Raw genomic sequence first — 21,462 nt, 5'->3', positions numbered from 1 at the left:
GAAAGGACCTTTGAAAACAGCTAAGACTTTTTGCACCCTAAAAGCAGATTTTCCCACAGCATAAATTCCCATCAGTTGTCCCAGACTAAAACAAAATATGATGAATGAATACAAAGTACATTTTGCTCCTTGCTTACACCCTGTATCAGTGGCTGTTTCACATTCTCCATAGGAATCAGTAGTTCTTATCTACAATACAGCAGAATTTGTTTTTGAAACTGCCTTAGTTCAATAACTAACAGGCTGAAAACAAGGAGTACTTTAACAGTATTTACAAGCATGCAACAAAGTGTTACCTGCCCAAAGATGAAGGTGAAGAAGAGGAGGTTCGATCCAAAAAGGAGGAGACATTTTAATATGGTTTGGGCAGTTAAAGTATGGACACTGAGCACATTTTACATGCTGTCCCTGCCATTGCCTGCCATTTAAGTGCAAAATAAACACATACGCCTAATGTGTCCAATCTTGCCACATTTTTCAACCTGCACAGTCAGCGTTTCCAACTGCACATTTTCCCCCCAACTCCACATGTCACGTCCAACTGCACACGTAACAGAAACAAAAACTTTCCCTTAAGCTCTGCTTTCTAGCTAAGGCTTCTTATCTCTAGTTAAAGCCTTCTGGATATTGCATGGGCTGCTCAGTGCATGCAAAACAGCCATGTGTTTTTTTTCATGCAATCCACCTCCACGTTGAAGTTGGTGTGCGAAACATCAACATGAACTGGGCAGTACAGGGGAAAATGCCAAAACAGCCATTTTCATGATGTGCATTTTGCAGCTGTGAGTTTTTTCATGTGCTAGAGACAGACCGGAGATGTGTCTGCATGAGCTCTGCAAGTGAGAGTGGCCACAAGGAGTCGAAAGCAGTTGGCCTGAACATGTAAACCAAATCAGTGTCTCTTGAGCAGGCTTGCAGAACTCTAAACTATAAAGTCGTCCAGTCCCTCCTAGAAATGAAGTATCCCAGTTCATGGGATCAGGGAGCTGTTACAAGCTGAAAGACTTGGGACCATCTAGCCCAGGAGTGGGCAACCTGTGGCCTTAAGACCACATGCAGCCCTCACCCCAATTTTATGTGGCCTTTGGACTAATTTCGAAAGCCATCTGAAGGAATCAGTCTGTCCCTACCCTGGCAGCTTGCTGGGCAGGGGGAGAGAGAGCAGAAGGAAGGAAGGAACATTGCAGAAAGAGAGAGGACAAAGTAAGTAGGCAGATAGAGAGAAAAGGGGGTGGCACTGTTGACAACTGGCTTTAGTTTCACCAACAGATTTCCCCCCTTCCTCAAATGCTGCCCTAACAGAAAAAAGGTTGCCCACCCTTGATCTAGCCAGCTACCCACCATGCTGCCAGAGACTGTTTTATTTATTTATAATCATAGAATCATAGAATCGTAGAGTTGGAAGGGGCCTACAAGGCCATCGAGTCCAACCCCCTGCCCAATGCAGGAATCCAAATCAAAGCATTCCCGACAGATGGCTGTCCAGCTGCTTCTTGAATGCCTCCAGTGTCGGAGATCCCACTACCTCTCCAGGTAATTGGTTCCATTGTCATACCCCTCTAACAGTTAGGGAGTTTTTCCTGATGTCCAGTGGAAATCTGGCTTCCTGCAACTTGAGCCCATTATTCTGTGTCCTGCACTCTGGGACGATCGAGAAGAGATCCCAGCCCTCCACTATGTGACAACCTTTCATGTACTTGAATTTATATCCTGCCCTTCCTTCCAAAAGGAGCCCAGGGCAGCAGACAACAAGTGGCCAAAACAAACAAAGCATCTTTTTTAAAAAAACAAACAAAACTTAAAAACAAAACATCTTTAAAAAGCAGTTCCAAAACAGATGCAGGCTGGGATAAAGTCTCAACTTAAAAGGCTTATTGAAAGAGAAAGGTCTTCAGTAGGCACCGAAAAGATAACAGAGATGGTGCTTGTCTAATATTTAAGGGGAGGAAATTCCAAAGAGTAGGTGCCATAGCACTAAAGGCCCGATTCCTATACTGTGTGGGATGGACCTTCTGATGAGACAGTATCTGCAGGAGGCCCTCGCCTGCAAAGCATAGTGACTGACTGGGTAAATAAGGGGTAAGACAGGTATCCTGGTCTCCAGCTGTATAGGGCTTTGCACACCAAAACCAGGACCTTGAACTTAGCCTGGTATCAATCTACACCAGCATATATTTTGTTGAGAAAAAGTCTTTGCTTAAGAGATCCTTTTCTACATCACCTCATGCATTACAAATCTCTTACATCTCCTTACTTCTTGGCTTTTTAAATCAGTGGAGGAAAAAGCTAGAATTTAACTGAAATTTTTAGAATATTCTGGTAATTTTTTGAGCGTTTTTTGGGGGGGGGCTTACCCCTTGAGAATACATGGCAAGCTTCACACCCTCAGTTCACTACGTGCAAACAGGATGGAGAATTTCAGGCACAGCTGTGGATGGGCACCAGTCGACTGAGCCACCGCTGCTTCTACTTCTGTAGCATACAAAAATGCATCACATTGGAGGAATACAATGTATTTTGGGGCAAAATTGTATGCAAAAATGTATTTATTAGGAGAAATTCACACTAAAATGCTGATGAAGTTTCATGAGGATTTTTTTTAAAAAAAATTGCTGCAGAAATGTGGAGAATTGAATTTAAGACTGGAAAAATGAGAAAGGGGAGGTTACTGAAACTGACAGATCCATCCACCCTTACCCACCAAGTACCCATGTGGATCATGGGCTGTGGATTGCCCACATATGTGCTTACAGGAAAACCCATACAACTGTAAGGGGCTTTAGTCAGTTTGAGCTGAGGGAGATAATTGTTTCCAAACCTTACAAATGGCAATTGATATACGTAGTTTCCAATGAATTCCCCCTCCTCTCTATCTCTGCATGTGAAACTGAGGGGGTGAAGTCACTTTTCCTATATGTATGTACGAAACAACTCCAAGTCATTGTTTTGTAATTACCTGGGTAACAAAAAGCTACAGTGTTAATTGACTAGGACTATAAGGCATTTTGCATACTTCAGGTGATTGAAACGGGTGTTACTAATAATGGGTATTTGCTTTTCTTACATCGTCATCACCATCATCAGAAGGCAATGTTTCTGCTCCCAATTACCTGTTATGTACCAATCAAGCATTTGAGATCATAACCCACAAGTGTGAATGTCGGCACTTAATGGAACTTTCCTCTTCCTGTTATGTTTCCGCTGTGGCACAAAAAATAATAAAAAATTGCAGCCTATTCAAATAACCGTAATTCAAATGATAGCAGACCCCAGACTACGCTGCTAATTCCTGTAGTGAGAGTCACAGAAAATGATACTCCATGTATCTTTTAACTGGCTGCCTGTAAGAATTGGTGATGCGGGTTTCAAAATTTTGCAGCAAATATTTCAAAGCTTCAGTTAAATATACCAGATGTTATCTGACTGAGTCGTATTCAGAGTAGAAACACTTAAATCAGTGGACTTGAGTTGATCATGGCTAACTTAAGTTCATTGATTTCAGTGGGTCTACTCTGAGTATGACTTAGACATTCCCCACAGCATTTGGGCCATGTTAAAATTAGCACATGAACAATTACAGTGCCTTCAAATTAATCTTACCTAAGCATATGTTTCAATGTTATAATTAACTTTTTAAATTTATTTTATCCCTAGATCTGTGTGTCTCTGTGTGTGTGTGTGTGTGTGTGTGTGTGTGTGTGTGTGTGTGTGTGTGTGTGTGTGTGTGTGTGTGTGTGTGTGTGTGTGTGTGTGTGTGTGTGTGTGTGTGTGTGTGTGTGTGTGTGTGTGTGTGTGTGTGTGTGGAGAGCCAGTGTGGTGTAGTGGTGAAGGTGTTGGACTATGACCTGGGAGACCAGGGTCTGAATCCCCACACAGCCATGAAGCTCACTGGGTGACCTTGGGCCAGTCACTGCCTCTCATCCTCAGAGGAAGGCAATGGTAAACCACCTCTGAATACTGCTTACCATGAAAACCCTATTCATTGGGTTGCCATAAGTCAGAATCAACTTGAAGGCAGTCCATGTTCATGTGTGTGTCTTTGGTGCTGCTAAAATTAGTCAGCTAACAATGTCAGCACCTTCATTTTCTTAACATTTAAACAATGTAAGGAGTGTGTATCCCACTGAGTTGTCAATCTCAAAACACTTATAAACACTTTAATGGAAATAATTTCCAAGTTAAGGTTTGGAATTGTTTGAACAGACATTTAAAACACATTAGGTGTGCTTTATTGATTTTCACTACCTCATCAAATATTTCTCTTCAAGACGTTTTACCTATTGGGAAAACACTTTTTGAGATATTTATACAGCATACAAAATTAACTGGCAAACTGGGCAACATATTTACAGTCTAAATATACCAAACACACTAAATTAGAACTAAATGAATTTAGGGCACTGGAGATTTTTCCAGAGCCCACATCACTGATTATAATCCACATCAGACGTCTAGCTCTAAAGCAGCCTTTCCCAACCAGTGTGCCTCCAGATGTTGTTGGACCACAACTCCCATCAGCCTCAGCCAGCATTGCCAATGGTCAGGAAAGATGGGAATTGTGGTCCAACAACATCTGGAGGCACACTGGTTGGGAAAGGCTGCTCTAAAGCTTAATGTGCCTTTCTTCTTAGCAAAGTGATGTAGCTCAATGGCAGAACAAATGCTTTGCATGCCAAAGGCCCCATTGACATCTCCAGGTGGGGCCAGGAATGCCCCCTCTTTGAAAGCCTGGGAAGCCTGTGCCAGCCAGATGGACCAGTGATCTGACTCAGTATAAGGCCACTTCCTACACTCCTGTGTTTGCCTCTGTGCCTTCATCTCCTTCCTCATTCTGTTCTACATAAGATTTCCTGTGTATCCTCTGCCACCTACATGTTGCTTATTATATTTGGAGCAACCTCTCTCTTCTATAACTGTCAAATTTCCATGTCAGGTTTCAGTGGAGCAAGACTGAATGATGTTAGAAGGCCCAGACTAGTTTTAGGATTGCTTCAGTTGTGGTAGCAAACTGAAGTTTAAGACTATTTCTTGCAATTGTTTTCTGACCATTTTGTACCTCACAACTAGAGAGGGATTATTATCCCCTATGGTCATAAACCCTACATGCATTCAGCATAATATTTGAAAGACCTGGCATGCCCCTTCAAAGAACCCTCGTTGTGCATTCAGAACACACACATGTCACTTGTTTTGGACATTATGCTGAACTATACAGGGCAGTAGGCATGTTCTCACTCCTTCCACGACAGGGGCCTGTTCCTTTACTGCCACTGGACAGAAAACATCTCCTCAACAGGTGATTTGTCAGGTCTTTTCTAATACGTTTAAATCATCAACATTTGTAATGAAGAACAAGCAAGAACTACAAATGTATATCTCCTCATACAATTTCTTTTTTAAAATCATGTGATAGATTCCGCTAGACTCTTGATAATTGCACTCTACACATAGGGATGGACAATTTATCAGTTTATCAAATTTGTCAATTTAGGGTCTTCTCAGTTTCTAATTTTTCCATTTTCAGGTTCAGAACTTTAGATTTCCACATCAGTTTGCAATTTTAAAAACAATTCTCATGAAAATCTGTCAGTATTTTAGTGCAAATTTCTGCTAGTATACACATTTTGGTATGCAATATACACATTTTGCAATTCCCACCAATAGGATACATTTTTGTATGTTATTTTCACTCATATATTCATTTTTATGCACAATTTCCCAAACATATACATTGTTTGGTTGGCGAATTGCATTGCAAAATTTGGAGAAGTGCAAGTTTCAAAGGATGGCAGGGTTTTGGTTCCCATATTGTTTTCAGAAAGTGCAAATTTGGTAAGTTCAGCTTTTAAAAATGAACTTAATCAAATTTAGCCCTCAGCCCCCCTTGTGGGTCTCCTCTACAGCACCTTGAATGTCCCCTGGCTGCTGATTTTGCACCCAATTTTGCCTACGTTGTCACATTTTGTGGCACTATTGTAATGGAAAGAACAGGGTTTGGGGATGGCAATTCTGGCATGCCATCCCACCCACCCAAATTGTGCCCACCACTTCTGCTGTGCCCATAGCTCTTTTAGCGATCTGGGAGGTTTGTAACTGCGATAGGCAGGGCAGCACACAGGGAGAAGAGGGATCACTCTTCTCACGTGCCACCTCCCCATGAGTGTGCGTGGATGGCCCTACCTGTGCACCCACCACCTGCAAGTGGCCCTCAGGGCAAAAAGATCGCCCAACCCTGCTGTAGTATGCGGGTTGATTTCTTTGTTCAAGTTGTCCTGAAAGAAAAGGAAAACCCTAAAATGGGGATTGGGAACCTTTTCAACCCAAGGGCCACATTCCCTTCTAAGAACCTTCCGAGGGCCACATGCCCATAGTGCCAGAGGCAAAAGTAGGGAGAGGAATGAATGTGAATTCTACTTTTGTACAGTAGGCTAGTTTCTACACACACACCTCTGTACCCTCCAGTGAGGCAAGCGAAAGCCATTCCTAGAGCTCAAGGACATACTAGCAGGACTAGTGAGGGGCATGGCCTGGAATGGGGGTGTGGCCTGGGGACAGCTTCATGGGCCAAATACAGAGGCCTAACAGGCCACATTTGGTCCCTGACCCTAAAATATTACAGGGAAACTATCTTTTTTTTCGAACTGTTGTGTGGGCTTTCCAGGCTCATGACAAGAGTTGGTATGTTGCAGTCCTCTGACGGAGACAACCGTGAAATGAGCAGCCACCATACTATTGTGGGGGAGCATTACTTCATCTGGAAACAGGAAGCCTCATTAAATGAACATCTAAGAGGTGGAAAGAGGAAGTCCAGTAATTTCACTGCTGATCACCTTCAATCCTCATATATCTCTTGGAACTCACAACCCCGTGGTTGCACTTTAGTCCATCCCGCCTGCCCCCCCCAGTTGTTTTGCTACAATGAAGTGTTGGGCTGGTGACCAGTAGGCATTACTGTCTCTAGTAGTTTTCCATGAAGCCTGCAAGTGTGAAGACGTAACTGTGGTTAAGGGGGAGTTATGTCTATGCCCTGTCTGGGAACGGACTGCCAGGGTCGTTGCTATGGTAGCCATCTGATAGCGACTGGGAAAGTTCTAACAGAGTCTATGTGTTGTTCTCTTCTGAATTATGCCTCTGAGCTGAGAGGCTGTCTTTTGTGTTCATCTATGGAGAGAGATGTACCAGAAGGGGGGGTGACTGAAGAATCTCTACATGTATTTACTCTTAAGCCTCTGGCCTTAATGTCTTAATAAAGACTCTTAACATGCTCTGAAGATGTTTTCTTGCTCAACTTAACTCCAACGTAATGTATGCTGTTTCACACAACAACGCACACACGCCAACATGAAGGTGGGTTTCAATATGCATTTTATGACTGTTCTCTGTTTTTTCAGTGAAGGAGGCTGGTGGAGAGCATGTTCCCTCACTACAGGAAAAGAAAACTACATTCCAGAAAAATGTGTAGCAAAAGTCTACCATGGGTAAGGAATTTCCCAATACTGTGTTTTCAACATCATAATCCCTGTGGATGGATGGATGGATACATAATACAGCTTCTCATATATGTTTCAGGATATATAATAATTTGATTTGGAAGCCACTCTATCTAAATTAAACTGTGTTTCCCCATTCACTATGAGGACTTTAAAGACAGCTATAATTCCCCCACTTTTTGGCCAAAGTTGTTGAAATTTACAAGCACCCCTACACAGTGGATTAAGCCCGTCAAATTGCAGAGAAATCGTTCCGGGGGCTTTTTGTGGGAAAAGTAAAAGGGATTCACTTTCCTCTGTAATCCCTTATGAGAAAGACTGGTGGTTGTCACTTGCCCTTCTCATCTTAAACTAATGAAGAAGTGGCTGAGTAGTGTGTGTCGACACTGGTATTAGTTTGGTGTGCCCTCTGACAGGCATTAGAAAACTCGTCTATCATCCAATAGGCTAATGCATCAACTTTTAAAAGAACAAAACAAGTACCCCAAGATTCGCTAATCAGAGCCTGGTGCAAAAGACATCCACTTACAACAGGAATGGAAAACTTGTGGCCCTCCAGATGTTGCTGGACTCAACTCCCATTGTCCCTGAGCATTGGCCATGCTGGCTGGGACTGATAGGAGTTGGAGTCCAACAACATTGGGAGGTCCACAGGTTTTCCATTCCTGATTGAAACAATGCTGAGCCCAGGAACTTGCTTTGAGTATCAGAACTGAATAGAGAGCACATCCCTTCCACACAAAAACAATCACCTGCTTAGAATCCCCTCTGCCCATCTCTACGCTCTCTTCATTTCAACACTGATTCCATATTTATTTAAAGCAAGGCTTGGGGATCATTTTTTTTTGCTGCTATTGTTAAAATGATGGGGAATCAGAAGCCTTGTCAATCTACTGTAGACCACCCAAAGTTCTACCAGTAGATCTAGATTCACCTTCTGCCCACATGAGAGACGGCAAAACCTTCCCCTCGCTCCAGTCACTGACCTCAGAGGAAGGAGCAGGGAGCAAACTGAGCACCACTCCTGTTTTGTCCTCAAGTGCACCTCTCCACTTTTTTTCGTTATAAGTGAATAGCTATTACTCATTTCTGTAGAGGGGGAGCACTATATAAACAATATGTTTTTAACCTTTTATTTTTTAAAAGAAGATGTCTTGAAAGCTTTAAAAAATATTTTTAAAGATGTTTTGTTTTAATGTATTTTAAAGTCTGTTTTTATGATGTTTTAAAGTGTTTTTAGTGCTTTTGTTTGCCGCCCTGGGCTCCTGCTGGGAGGAAGGCGGGATATAGATAGATAGATAGATAGATAGATAGATAGATAGATAGATAGATAGATAGATAGATAGATAGATAGATAGATAGATAGATAGATAGATAGATAGATAGATAGATAGATAGATAGAATATAAGTAAAGATGCCAAAGTCTGCCCTCCTCCGTTTCTGACACCGGCTGACCCAACTGCAAGCTTGTAGAGTATATCATCGGTCATGCCCTTTGGGCGTTCTTGCAACACGGAGAAGAAGAGATGGAGAAGTTGTGACCCTCCAGATATTGTTGGACTACAGTTCCCATCATCCATGTCCATTGGAGGCTGGTCCATTAGGGTGAATGGGGCACTACCCCACTGACCTCAGTCTGCCCCCAGCCAGATGCCACCTGCCTGCTTTCCTACTTAACAACCAGCCCAGATGGGTGGAAGTGTCTGTCAGCTTCCTTCTCTGTAGTTTCAGTGTCAACCTTATAGAAAGATAGGGCCAAATCTAGAATGAGTTGGCTCTGCCTGTCATTGGCTCTGGCTCCACCTACTGTTCGCCTCCCTGCCTTCTGCCTTTCCAGTCCAAAGGGCACCAGTGACCATTGTCCTTGACCATGCCAGCTGGAGATGATGAGAGTTGGAGCCCAACAACATCTGGAAGACAACATGCTCCCCATCCTGGTAAACAAACAAACAAACAAACAAAACAGTACTACAAACATATTATACTGTATTTTCCTAGTTGACTCCGCACTTCAATGGACAAGGCCAGTTTGTCTTTTCACCTGTATAATCCTAATTTCTCTCTCCCCCCTCTCCCCGCTTCTGTAGTTGGTTATTTGAAGGTCTAGGAAGAGAAAAAGCTGAAGAACTTTTGCTACTTCCTAATACCAAGACTGGCTCTTTCATGATTAGAAAGAGTGAAACGACAAAAGGTGAGAAAATAAGATTGTTGTTTCTACTTTCACCACTTCCATCTGACATTTCCTCTTAAGAACAGTTTAAACCAGCTTTTGCCAACATGCCACCTTCCAGATGCTTTGGACCTCAACTCTCATCAGCTCCAAACAGTCCAATCCATCTGGTGGGCACCAGGTTTAAATACTGTAGTATTTATTTAAGACATTTATATACCAATTAATTATTCACATTTCTATACAGTTATTAATTAATTGGTATTTTTAGGCTGCCCTTCATGGCAAAATAGTATACATCAAGTTACTTTAATCACCAAATCGTAATGATAAGAAAGCAGCCTTAAGATGTAGGCCTCAACCATTACCATGAAAGCTTCCATAAGACACATGGGTAAGATAATGTGGAATCTCAAAGAACCAGCAGCACAAAAACACTGATTAGGAAATGGTACCACATAACAGATACATTTTTAAGGCCTCTTTGAAGGCGTGCATTGTAAAGGTCATGTATAATTCTGTTGGAAGGAAGTTCCATAACCACTGAAGCCACCACCAAGAATGCCCTATCCCTCATACCTGCTAACCTAATTGATCTTACTGGTGGGCAAATGAGCAGGGCCCCTGCACTTAGCGTAACAACAACAGCAACAATTTCAGTTTCTTACCCACCCTTCACCAAAGGGTCCCAGTTTAAAAATACCATGTTAAAATCAGCTTAAAATAAAAACAATCTAAAGAATTGTTGTTGTTATGTGCCTTCAAGTCAATTACGACTTATAGCGACCCTATGAATCGGCGACCTCCAATAGCATCTTTTATAAACTACTCTGTTCAGAACTTGTGAGTTCAAGTCTGCGGCTTCCTTTATGGAATCAATCCATCTCTTGTTTGGCCTTCCTCTTTTTCTACTCCCTTCTGTTTTTCCCAGCATTATTGTCTTTTCTAGTGAATCATGTCTTCTCATTATAAGTATGCATCCAAAGTATGATAACCTCTGTTTCATCATTTTAGCTTCTAGTGATAGTTCTGGTTTAATTTGTTCTAACACCCGATTATTTGTACATGGCATCCATAGTATGTGCAAAGCTCTCCTCCAACACCACATTTTAAATGAGTTGATTTTCCTCTTATCCACTTTTTTCACTGCCCAACTTTCACATCCATAGAGAGAGAGATCTGGAATACCATGGTCTGAATTATCCTGACTGTAGAGTTCAGTGATACATCTTTGCATTTGAGGACCTTTTCGACTTCTCTCACAGCTGCCCTCCCCAGTCCTAGCCTTCTTCTGATTTCTTGACTATTGTCTCCAGTTTGGTTCATAACTGTGCCTAGGTATTGATAATCCTTGACAAGTTCAATGTCCTCGTTGTCAACGTTAAAGTTATATAAATCTTCTGTTGTCATTACTTTAGTCTTCCTGACGTTCAGCTGTAGTCCTGCTTTTGCACTTTCCTCTAACTTTTATCAGCATTCATTTCAAATCATTACTGGTTTCTGCTAAGAGTATGGTATCGTCTGCATATCTTAAATATCTTAAATTACTGATATTTCTCCCTCTAATTTTCACACCTCTTTCATCTTGGTCCAATCCCGCTTTCCGTATGATATGTTCTGCATACAGATTAAACACCCTTTCTGATGGGGAACCAATTGGTTTCTCCATATTCTCTCCTTACAGTAGCCTCTTGTGCAAAGTATAGGTTGTGCATCAGGACAATCAGATGCTGTGGCAGCCCCATTTCTTTTAAAGCATTCTATAGTTTTTCGTGATCTACACAGTCAAAGGCTTTGCTGCAATTTATAAAGCACAGGGCCATTTCCTTCTGAAATTCCTTGGTCCGTTCCATTATCCAACGTATGTTTGCAATATGATCTCTGGTGCCTCTTCCCTTTCTAAATCCATTTTGAATGTCTGGCATTTCTCACTCCATATTGTCCTACTAGTGTCAAAAGCCAGGGTAAAGAGCTGTGCCTTCAGCATACAACACAAACCACATAATGAAGATTCTGGATGCAGCTCTGTGGGGAGGGAATCTCACAATTTAGGAACTGCCACAGCAAATGCCCTGTCCCAGGCCACACACACATCAAACTTCAGAGGGCAGTGGAACTACCAAGATGGCCCCCTCTGCTGATCTTAACACCTAAGAGGGTCCATAGGGAAGGAGATGGTTTTTCAGATATTTGGGGCCTAAGTAATTTGGGGCTTTAAACACAACTGTAAGTGCCTTGAATGGGCCTGGGAAAGTACCAGCAAGCAATGGGCAGGATTGTATGGGTGAAGACAGTCCTTCAGATAGTCTGTGCCAAGGAATAAAGGGCTTTAGACGGTTAACACAAGCAATTTGACTCAGTCCCAGAAATACACAGGCAGCCAAGTGTAACTGGTACAAATGTCCAAGCCCCCACCAACATCTGGGTGGCTGCATAAACTGCAGTACAGTAGTCAAGGTTGGATGTTAGCAGTGTGAGAGAGACCAAAGCCAGGTCTAAACACTCTAAATAGAGTTGCAGCTGGTTTACCTCCCTAACTGGGAAAACTGGTCATCAACAGGACAAAGAGGAGGCTGGGTATTGGTTAAATGGAAGCAAGGTAGGATGGGGAGGAGGGCAACAAAAAGTGTGACTGTTGTATAGATAGTCCCTTTCCAAAGCACACATTTCAGAACCACGCAAATGTGTGTCCGATATCTCAAAAGGTGTCACCACTGAGATATGTGAGCCTTTACTTCACATGTTACAATGATCATGAAAATCAAATAGTAGGAGAACTCCTGTAATAGCAAAAAGGTCCCATCTCTAATGATAGGTACCCACAGATTTTGACTAGGTTGGGGTGGGGAAACTGTAGCCCTCCAGATGTTGCTGGACTACAACTCCCATCCTCCCTGACCATTGGCCATGTTGGGTGGAGCTAATGGGACTTGCAGTCTGGAGGGTCATGGGTACCCTATCCCTGTAACAGATAACAATCACTCCCTTCCTGTGGGAATCCTGGGAATTTCTTGAAATTGGGGGGGTCTCTCTGCTAAGAAATTCATAGCAGCCTCTGATAAGCAACCATCAGCACTGAGCTAAAATTCCAATTATTCATTAGAGATTAACAAGCCTTTCTTTTAACAAGCCTTTTAAGTAGAGACCTTATCCCAGGCTGCATGTGTGTTGGAGTTGCTTTTTAATATATTTTTAAAGCTTTTTAAAAAACATTTTTAAAGCTTTTTTAAAAAATGTTTATAGGGATGTTTTGTTTTAATATGTTTTTAATGGTTGTTGTGTTTTAACATAATTTTGAAGTCTGTTTTTATGATGTTTTGAAGTGTTTTGGTGCTTTTGTATGCCACCCTGGGTCCCACTGGGAGAAAGGGTGGGATATAAATCAAACCAAATCAAAATAAATAAATGAAATTAGTTAATATGACAAATAAAATGGTGTAATAATGAGGTGTGTTTGCAAAGTCTGTATTCCCCTAAAACATCTAAACTGCTCCTAAGTTTCTCAGTAACCAGGGGATGCATGATCATTTGACTTTGCTGTTTTCACTAGGTTTATATTCCTTGTCGGTCCGGCACATACAGGTGAAACATTACAGAATCTTCCGCCTGCCAAACAACTGGTATTATATCTCCCCTCGGCAAACTTTTCAGTGCCTTGAGGACCTCGTAAATCACTATTCTGGTAAGAGTGAATGTTCTAAGTGAAATAGATTCTTTTCAAGCTCTCAGAAGCACAACTCACCGCATAATTCTGTTTTTATTTATACTCATGCCTTGGCTTTCAAGTGGAGAGCATGATGTGCAATTGCAAATGATGATCTCCATGCAATGCTCAACTACTATTAAGATGTGCTTCAACAAGGCTGCAAATCTGTTTTGGCAGATAACTGTCCCGAACATGGGATGCCAGTGTGTGGAAATATGTGAAAAAATGTCAAGGTTTGCTTTAGCAGCAGCAATTGCTTAAGTGTCACCCAAGAGTCACACTATGAGTCTGCAGCAAAAAGTATCCAGTTTTGCAAGATGCTCTCTTCCTATACTTCACAAGCGCATGGATGTGCTAATATGGCACAGGATTGTTGTACACAATAATTGTCTAGGTGAACAGTGGGCTTTTAAGGACTGTGTAAAACCTCCCAGAAAATCCCCCTACTTTAAAGATATTTAACTTGTTTAGGAACATAGTGGAACTGCTTTATACTGAGTGAAATCATTAGTCCATGAACTTCAGCATTGCCAGCACTGACAGGCAGCAGTTCTCCAGGATATATATATATACACATATAAACAAACAATGGTATTGTTCACCTTGGTAGACAGGCAAACCACATTGAAGCCCCCCCCCCAAGTAATATGGGTGGCAAACAAAAACACTAAAAGCACTTTAAAACATATTAAAAACAAAATACTTTAAAATATATTAAAACAAAACAGCTTTAAAAACATATTAAAACAAAACATCCAAAAAACAGAGTTAAAAAACAATTAAAAAGCAACTCCAGTACAGACGCAGACTGGGATAAAGTCTCAACTTAAAAGGCTTGTTGAAAGAGGAAGGTCTTCAGTAGGCGCTGAAAAGATAACAGAGATGGTGCCTGTCTAATATTTAAAGGGAGGGCATTCCAAAGTGTCATTGCCAGAACACTAACTTCCTATGTTGTGCGGAACGGACCTCCTGTTAAGATCGTATCTGCAGGAGGCCCTTACCTGCAGAGAACAGTGATCGACTGGGTATATAAGGGGTAAGATATCAGATTGCAGGTATCAGGTCCCAATGCTATATACAGCCCAACAGATTTGGCTATGTAATGATATCACTGGTGCCTAACAAAGTGCTTACATTTGCCCTCAGTCTGAATGTTGAGTAGGGAGAAGGAATAAGTTCCTGTTTCTTGGGCAATAGAACCAATCCATCCTGTCTTGCCAAGCAGTACGGAGAGTTTGCTGACTTCTAAGTCCTGCACAGAAAGGTCTTGGTCTGTGCATGATGAGCAGTGGCAGATGGTGAAGAAATGCATCTGATTGAAAGTGATGATATGAGAATAAATGAAACTTGCTGATTCCGTACCCCTAGGTTGCCATCCTGTGGATTCCTGCACTGAGCAAGGGGTTGGACTTGATGTCCTTATAGGCCCCTTCCAACTCTACGATTATGTCAGGGATGCTAAAGGGGCATATTTGCTCTATTGGCAGGGGGTGGACTAGATGACCTGTGAGGTATCTTCCAACCCTGTGATTCTATGACAGCATTCAGAAGCACATCCAAGTGTGAGTGCCATCCATAAGCACTACATTATTTTCAATGGGATGCACATTCAGGTATGCATTTTCATCCACATTCTGCCACACACTATATATTTAAAAGACATTATTTCCCCTAAAGAATCATGGGAATTGTAGTTTAAACCTCACTGAGCTACAATTCCCCCCATACTTAACACACTACAGTTCCTGGGGGGGGGGTAATTTGCTTTATGGTGTGTTCGCATCTTTAGTCAACTACGCACAACTGGACTGAGGGCAAAGGAGATCAGCCAGTTTTGCTTTGCAGCAGGGATGACTGCCCTCTCCCATCAATACTCATTCTCTTGTGGACATTCTCACACCCTTTTGTAAAAGAGTGTGAATCAAAAAATTGACAAAAAGGGGAGGTGCCATTTTTCATAGGGAAGGGGCAACAGTGTTGATGAAGAGCTTTCTTGTAGCTCAGTGCTACGGTGCACTGTTGCAATCAGACACATGTTCCTCCAACATTATATTTGCATGCCTTTTAGAAGTTGCAGGAATCATGTGATTGCAATGTGGAAAGCAATCCCCACTGGTGCTTTCCTTGAACATGATACCTTTGCCATAGCAAGACTAGTCTCCATCATGTTCTTCTCTGGGATTTTTTGCAAGCATCACACCTGTAAACTGAGTTACGTGAGCGATGAGGCCAATTAAGACACTGTAAGGTTGAAAGCACAATGTGCACTCACAAGCTCTGATTATCAAAAGCAAAGATCAGTTTTGAGTGGCAAATTACACATCTCAGAACAAGAGAATGAAAATGGGCAGAGCCTTCCAGAGAACTTCTGCAGGGGAAATACTATGTTAACAATTGACAATTAATGCCAATATTGCTGCATTTAAAATGGTGTGAAGCCACAGCATTTGCCTAAAAGCTGAGCCATTTCTCAGAATTCAATCGTGGCTGACACAACGCAGGAAAGGAAAATGGAGCAGGGCTTCATAAATCAGCACTAGATAAATATCAGCAGGCAGCGTACGTTTGTTTCAGCCATTTTTGTGGATAGAGAGAGCCAGCAGCCAAAAGGCAGCATCATGATATGTTTCTTCATCATGCATTTCAAAGCTGTTTGCTTTTTGCAAGTTTGCAAAGAGGATGTGAAAAAGTGGAAGACATATGATGATCAACGGCTAATTTTACAGCCAGTTCTAACCTGTTTTGCAGACATAGATTTTTCCATACACACCCTAACTAACAAAATCACCACCATAAACTGATGTTTAATTGTTGGACTACTGAAAAAAGTCAGCATAGGGCAAAAGTACTTTCTCCTAACACTTTGAAAGCCATTTTAATCTCCTCCAGAACCACTGATACCTGATTCAATTGCTAGCCAGCAGTCCACTTGTTTTCCTTCACAATGCATTAGAGTTAACTGTTCAGGATTACAATGCATTGAAGTGCCTACAGCAGTTAACTCTATACGTAGTGATGGTTAAATTAGACTATTCCTGGCCTGTATCGCTTCTGCACATCACCCCATTCCATCCTATCTCTGTATTATGCAGTTTTAAAAAACCACACACAAGCATTTAAACATGCATTTTAAATGTATTTTTCATAAACTATGTATTCTAAAATAAAGAAATATCTGTCAATATCTAATTTTTCCAATCTTAAATTCAGTTCTCCACATTTCTGTAGCAATTTGCAATATTTTTGACAAAAATCCTCATGAAAATTCTGCAGCATTTTAGTGTACATTTGTATGCAGTTTTGACTAATGTAGACATTTTGCAAGCAATTGTTCCTAGTATAATGCTTTGTATGTTGTTTTAACTAATATATTCATTTTATGCAAGCTTTGCTCTAATACATGCATTTTTGTAAACACTGGCTGGAGAACTGCACTCCAAAATTCGAATAAGTGTGCATTTTGAAGGAGGGCTGTACTTTAGTTTTCATGTAGTTTTGGAAAGTGCAAATTTGATAAATTCTGCTTTAAAAGCTAACAATGGAATTTCTGCCCAATCCCTGTTCCAAAATGTATTTCATCTCAAATATTACTCCTGGCAGCGGACTCGCTGCTGCTTACGGGGAGCGAGAGGGATGAGGTAGTGGGGAGGTCAGGGCTGTGTGGCTAGGAACACCAGACTGGTTCTGCCAATAAATCCATACAGCCCCAACCTTACTGCTGCCTCACTCCTCTCAGTCTCCAATCCAGTAAGAGGCAGTGACTCCACTGCTGGGAGGCCATTGCTGCAGCTCCACCAGTCTACGCAAATCACTATGACAAAATATTTATTTTTAAATATATTTTGATTTATTGATAGCTCAGAACTGCATAAAAACATTCAGGAAGTGTGAAAGGCAGCAGACAGTTAAGTTTTGATCCACACATTGAGGTGGGAAGTGTGGATCCAATCAGCTGGTATGAGAAAACAGAAAAACTGGATTCCTTAAACATCCGCAGCTATCTCTGGCCACATCCACACTCTTTATTTAAAGTACTATGATACCAACTTAAACAGCCATGGCTTCCCCCAAAGAATCCTGGGAACTGTAGTTTGTTACAGGTGCTGAATGTTGTTGGGAGACCCCCCCCAATTCCCCCCACAGAACGACAGTTCCCAGAATTCCCTGGGAAGGATTGATTGTTAAACCACTCTGGGAATTGTAGCTCTGGTAAAGTGGCATTGTAATATTTTAAATGTATAGTGCAGATGTGGCCTCTGTGAAAAAACAGAACTCTTGAATAATATTTGTAAGACAAGCCAATTTAATTTCTGGAGCTCTTGTATGCCTGCCACTGACTACTGTGTACATGTGGCAGACCGGCCCATTAGATATATTGAATTTAAAAGGTGTCAAAGAAACATAACGAATGACTAATTCATAGTTTGCTCATGTATCCAAAAGTTGTTTGGTTGGGAGCATTGAATTGCATGGCAGAAAACATTTATCAGCTTTGAATTACAAATCTGTATAACTGCAGCTAAAATTACTGTTTTAAAGGACTTGTGAAACCCAAAATAAAGGGATGGTATGCAATAGCTCAGTATGTTCCCAAAATATCCAAATGGAGTGAAATTGTCACATTAAGGAATCTGCCCTGAAATCGGGGTGATGGTAGAATTGTTCAAGACCATTTATTTCTGGGGGGAGAGTACAAAATCGGCTTTTCAATAACAAAACAAAAACACAACAGAGGTCTCTATTTACTCCAGCTCTGCTGTAACCTGAGTGGTCCATATCAATCTCAGTCGCCTTCCCAACATATATGATTATGGCAGAGCTTGGAAAAGTTACTTTTTTGAACTACAACGCCCATCAGCCCAATCCAGTGGCCATGCTGGCTGGGGCTGATGGGAGTTGTAGTTCAAAAAAGTAACTTTTCCAAGCTCTGGATTTTTATGCCTGTTTTTAAGGACGTAAGAAGAGCCCACTGGATCAGGCCAAAGGCACATCTAGTCTAGCATCCTGGTCCCAACTTGGGTCAGCCAGATGCCTATGGGAAGTCCACACAAGGAGGACTTGAGTGCAGAAGTTTGCTGCTGAATATGAGGGTGACCAACATGTTTTTAGAATTCATTTTTAAGTTTTTATTGTAATCTGCCCTGGGAACTGAAGGATGATATAGAAATGTAACAAACAGATGTATAGCAAAAAGGAAGAGATAATTTTGGCTGGCAACTCATTTTACATTCATTCCTTATTTCAGAGGTAGCTGATGGTCTCTGCTGCATGCTCACAACTCCCTGCCTCACCCAGCACACTAGCAACAATGAAGTAAGGAATCAAGAGCCTCCTGTGATGATGCGCAACAAAACCTTCACATGGAAGGATAAGCAGAGGTACCTTTTGCTTGAGGCAGCTTATGGGACAACCTCTTCCAACCTGATGCCCTCCAGATGTTTTGGACAGCAACTCCCATCGATTCCAGCCAGCATGACCAATGGTCATGGATTAAGGGAGTTGTAGTCCAAAAAGTCTGGAAGGCATCAGGTTGGGAAAGGCTAGTTCATGCTAAGAAATGGCTATTTCAATCCAGGAGATGGAGATCGGAGGTTCTGCATCCACAGAGCCCCAACTTTGCAACTGGAATAAATTACTCAGTCTGAGCAATATAAGCACACTTGTGGAATTTGGTTTTGGCTTTCAAAATTTAAAAAAGGAATGCTAGCAAGCACATGGAGAAAAGAGGTGGGAAATAAAAGGATTGGAAACTGATTTGAGGGGAGCAGCAGCTGATGCTTTTGCTAAGGCCACATTTACTCAGCGATACAGTAATGTAACAATCCTGTAGCTCACTCTATCAATCAGAGTATAATTCCTGTTCTCCTGGAGGCCTGTTCACAAGGCATCCTAGCTGCCACCTTTGTAGTCAAATTGTGTGGTTGTCACTGGCTATGTGAGTTGTTTTTAAAAAGGGTTGCTGCCATGATTTAAGAGAACTAGAGCCGTGCCAGATGTGATTTGTTTGGTCCTTGTATTTTGTTTGTTTGCTGTTGTTTTCTTCCCCTTCCCAAATGTAAATTTTTGTACATTTACATTTTTAATCAAATTTTTAAAAAAACTTCTTCTTCTTCTTAGGGATGAGATTCAGCCCCTGCCAATCCAATTCACCCTGCTCTGTCCCACTCGCTCCTGGCATTGTGGAGAAGGGGGGGCCCTTCTCTCCCTCCTCCTCTGTTATGGCAGGGGTGAGTGGGGTGGGGTGGAGCGGATAAGTGGCAGGGATGCAAATCCCATTCCTCCTCCTCCTCATTTATTATTTTTTATTATTATCATCATCATTATCCACCCTTTACCAATAGGTCCCAGGACGGTTTACAACTATTTAAAATTCAGCATTGAAAACAGTTAAAATTAATTACAGTCACAGGAATAGGGTGTGTCCTGAAAACATACATCTCAGGTGTCAAAGGCCAGGGTGAAGAGGTGCGTCTTCAGCATTTGCCAAAAACTGTATAGTGAAGGTGCCAGGCACGCCTGTGCGGGGAAGCCATTCTATTTTGTGCAAAGTTCCCAGGCCCATTTGTATGTGTCGTAGTACTGTTTTCTATACTTTGGTATTATTAAGCTAAAGTGCAAATTAAGCTGAAACTGGTTAAGCAATTGAGGTCGCTGCCCTCTGGGTGTAGCCTATTCTGTGTCAACATCTCAGACAATAAACAACCTCCCCTTTTTTTTTCTTTTTAAGAGCGAAGGAGGAGGAGGATGAAATTGCAGACATGCTTGGAATAGAGGACTCTGGTCTCAGCTATGGACTCCGGAATAGCATCACTTCCTATCTGGCCCTATCCGGGGCAACTGACTCTTACATGAACAACAACAAGAAGAAAAGCCAGTCTGTCATACACCGGAGCAAGTACGACTCACGAGCACCCTTCATTTATCACGAGGACTGAACCTGATGAAGCAGAGGGCAGCCAAGAAGAAAGTTAGATGCTCCCTGTTCACACATAGGCAGCTTTGCACTCTTGGAAATAATACAACTATCGTTTTCCAGTCCAGTCCACAAGAGTCCATGGCCATCAGGGACAGAGCCTGGAGACTAGGTTTAAAGTTTAAAGCAAAAATGTAGAGCTCCCTTCAGCTTCTTTAACGTAAAAAGGCTGGGAGATCTGATCATGGATCTCCCACAACCTGGCTCTTTTCTGACCCTGAAATAGGCATTTCAGGGTCAAAAAAGTAGTAGATGCCAACTGATTAGGAAAGCTCTTTCAAGACAGCCTCTGTTTGCAAGAACAGAGAAACATGCACCCACCAGGTCATTCAGATTTTTACCAGCTACATTTCTGTGGGCTATCGTCCAAATCAGAGGTTGTTCTTCTCCCACATTACTTATCGTAAGCACAAGTTATACAGCAGTACATCACCATAGTTCAGTTTAGGTAAAGTCATGATAAAGTCACAGTTTGGAAAATTATCAGATCTGAATCTTATGCCCTAAAGCAGATCTTCCATTTATCATCTTTCCCTCTGCCCTGCCCTGAACAAACAGCAGAAGACATTTAGGAAAGTTTATCACACCAAGGAGCCGCAGAGTGTATAGCTTCAGATAATTCCAAGCACAGAGTTATTTATCAGGGACTACAGTCCCTCCTGGTATTCAGACTGCAGGTACAAGAATCACTTTTTTAAAAAGATCCCCAACATAAAACATTCAATGTAAGTAGAAAACTACCACAGGCAGTCAACTAGGTTAGATCCTTTGCCCCTGATGTTCTGGTTTTCTATGCAGAGAAAACTTGCAGTTTAGAGTAATGCAGCCCAGATTTTGCTTTAGATCTGCCTAAACTAGATCCAGATTAGGTTCTACCTATTATCAAAGCCAGAGCTGGCTTTTTCTTTTTTTAGTTTATTCATAAATAACTAGAACTCATCATCAGCCCCATGGAGGTCCAGAGTATGTATATATAAACTTATTTATATGGGTGATGCCCTTGTAAAATATAAGTTGTAATTACAGTGTATCAGCCTTTGGTGAAACTTAAAAAAATGTATAAAGGTGTAAAAAAACCACCCAGATAATAAAACATTATAAAACAAACAGACGTCAATGGAT

At 41.7% G+C, this 21,462-nt stretch overlaps 2 protein-coding genes across 4 annotated transcripts in view; one reads left to right on the top strand and one right to left on the bottom strand.

Annotated features, from left to right (window-relative positions):
* The window catches only part of SLA (Src like adaptor), a 32,129-nt gene extending 10,701 nt beyond the window's left edge, over window positions 1–21,428 (top strand). For all 3 annotated transcript variants that reach the window (XM_061607634.1, XM_061607617.1, XM_061607627.1), the window contains 5 exons: window positions 7,392–7,478; window positions 9,579–9,682; window positions 13,212–13,343; window positions 18,613–18,745; window positions 20,095–21,428. In XM_061607634.1, the coding sequence (XP_061463618.1) occupies window positions 7,392–7,478; window positions 9,579–9,682; window positions 13,212–13,343; window positions 18,613–18,745; window positions 20,095–20,302 (664 nt within the window). In that variant the 3' untranslated portion in view covers window positions 20,303–21,428. The remainder of the gene's footprint in view (window positions 1–7,391; window positions 7,479–9,578; window positions 9,683–13,211; window positions 13,344–18,612; window positions 18,746–20,094) is intronic.
* Window positions 1–21,462, bottom strand: part of TG (thyroglobulin) — a 227,502-nt gene that overhangs the window by 69,663 nt on the left and 136,377 nt on the right. The gene's annotated exons all lie outside the window — the stretch shown is intronic.

This window comes from Rhineura floridana, chromosome 1, assembly GCF_030035675.1.
Source record: "Rhineura floridana isolate rRhiFlo1 chromosome 1, rRhiFlo1.hap2, whole genome shotgun sequence".
NCBI classification, from domain to species: Eukaryota; Metazoa; Chordata; class Lepidosauria; order Squamata; family Rhineuridae; genus Rhineura; species Rhineura floridana.
This window is presented reverse-complemented; position numbering and strand designations above follow the sequence as displayed.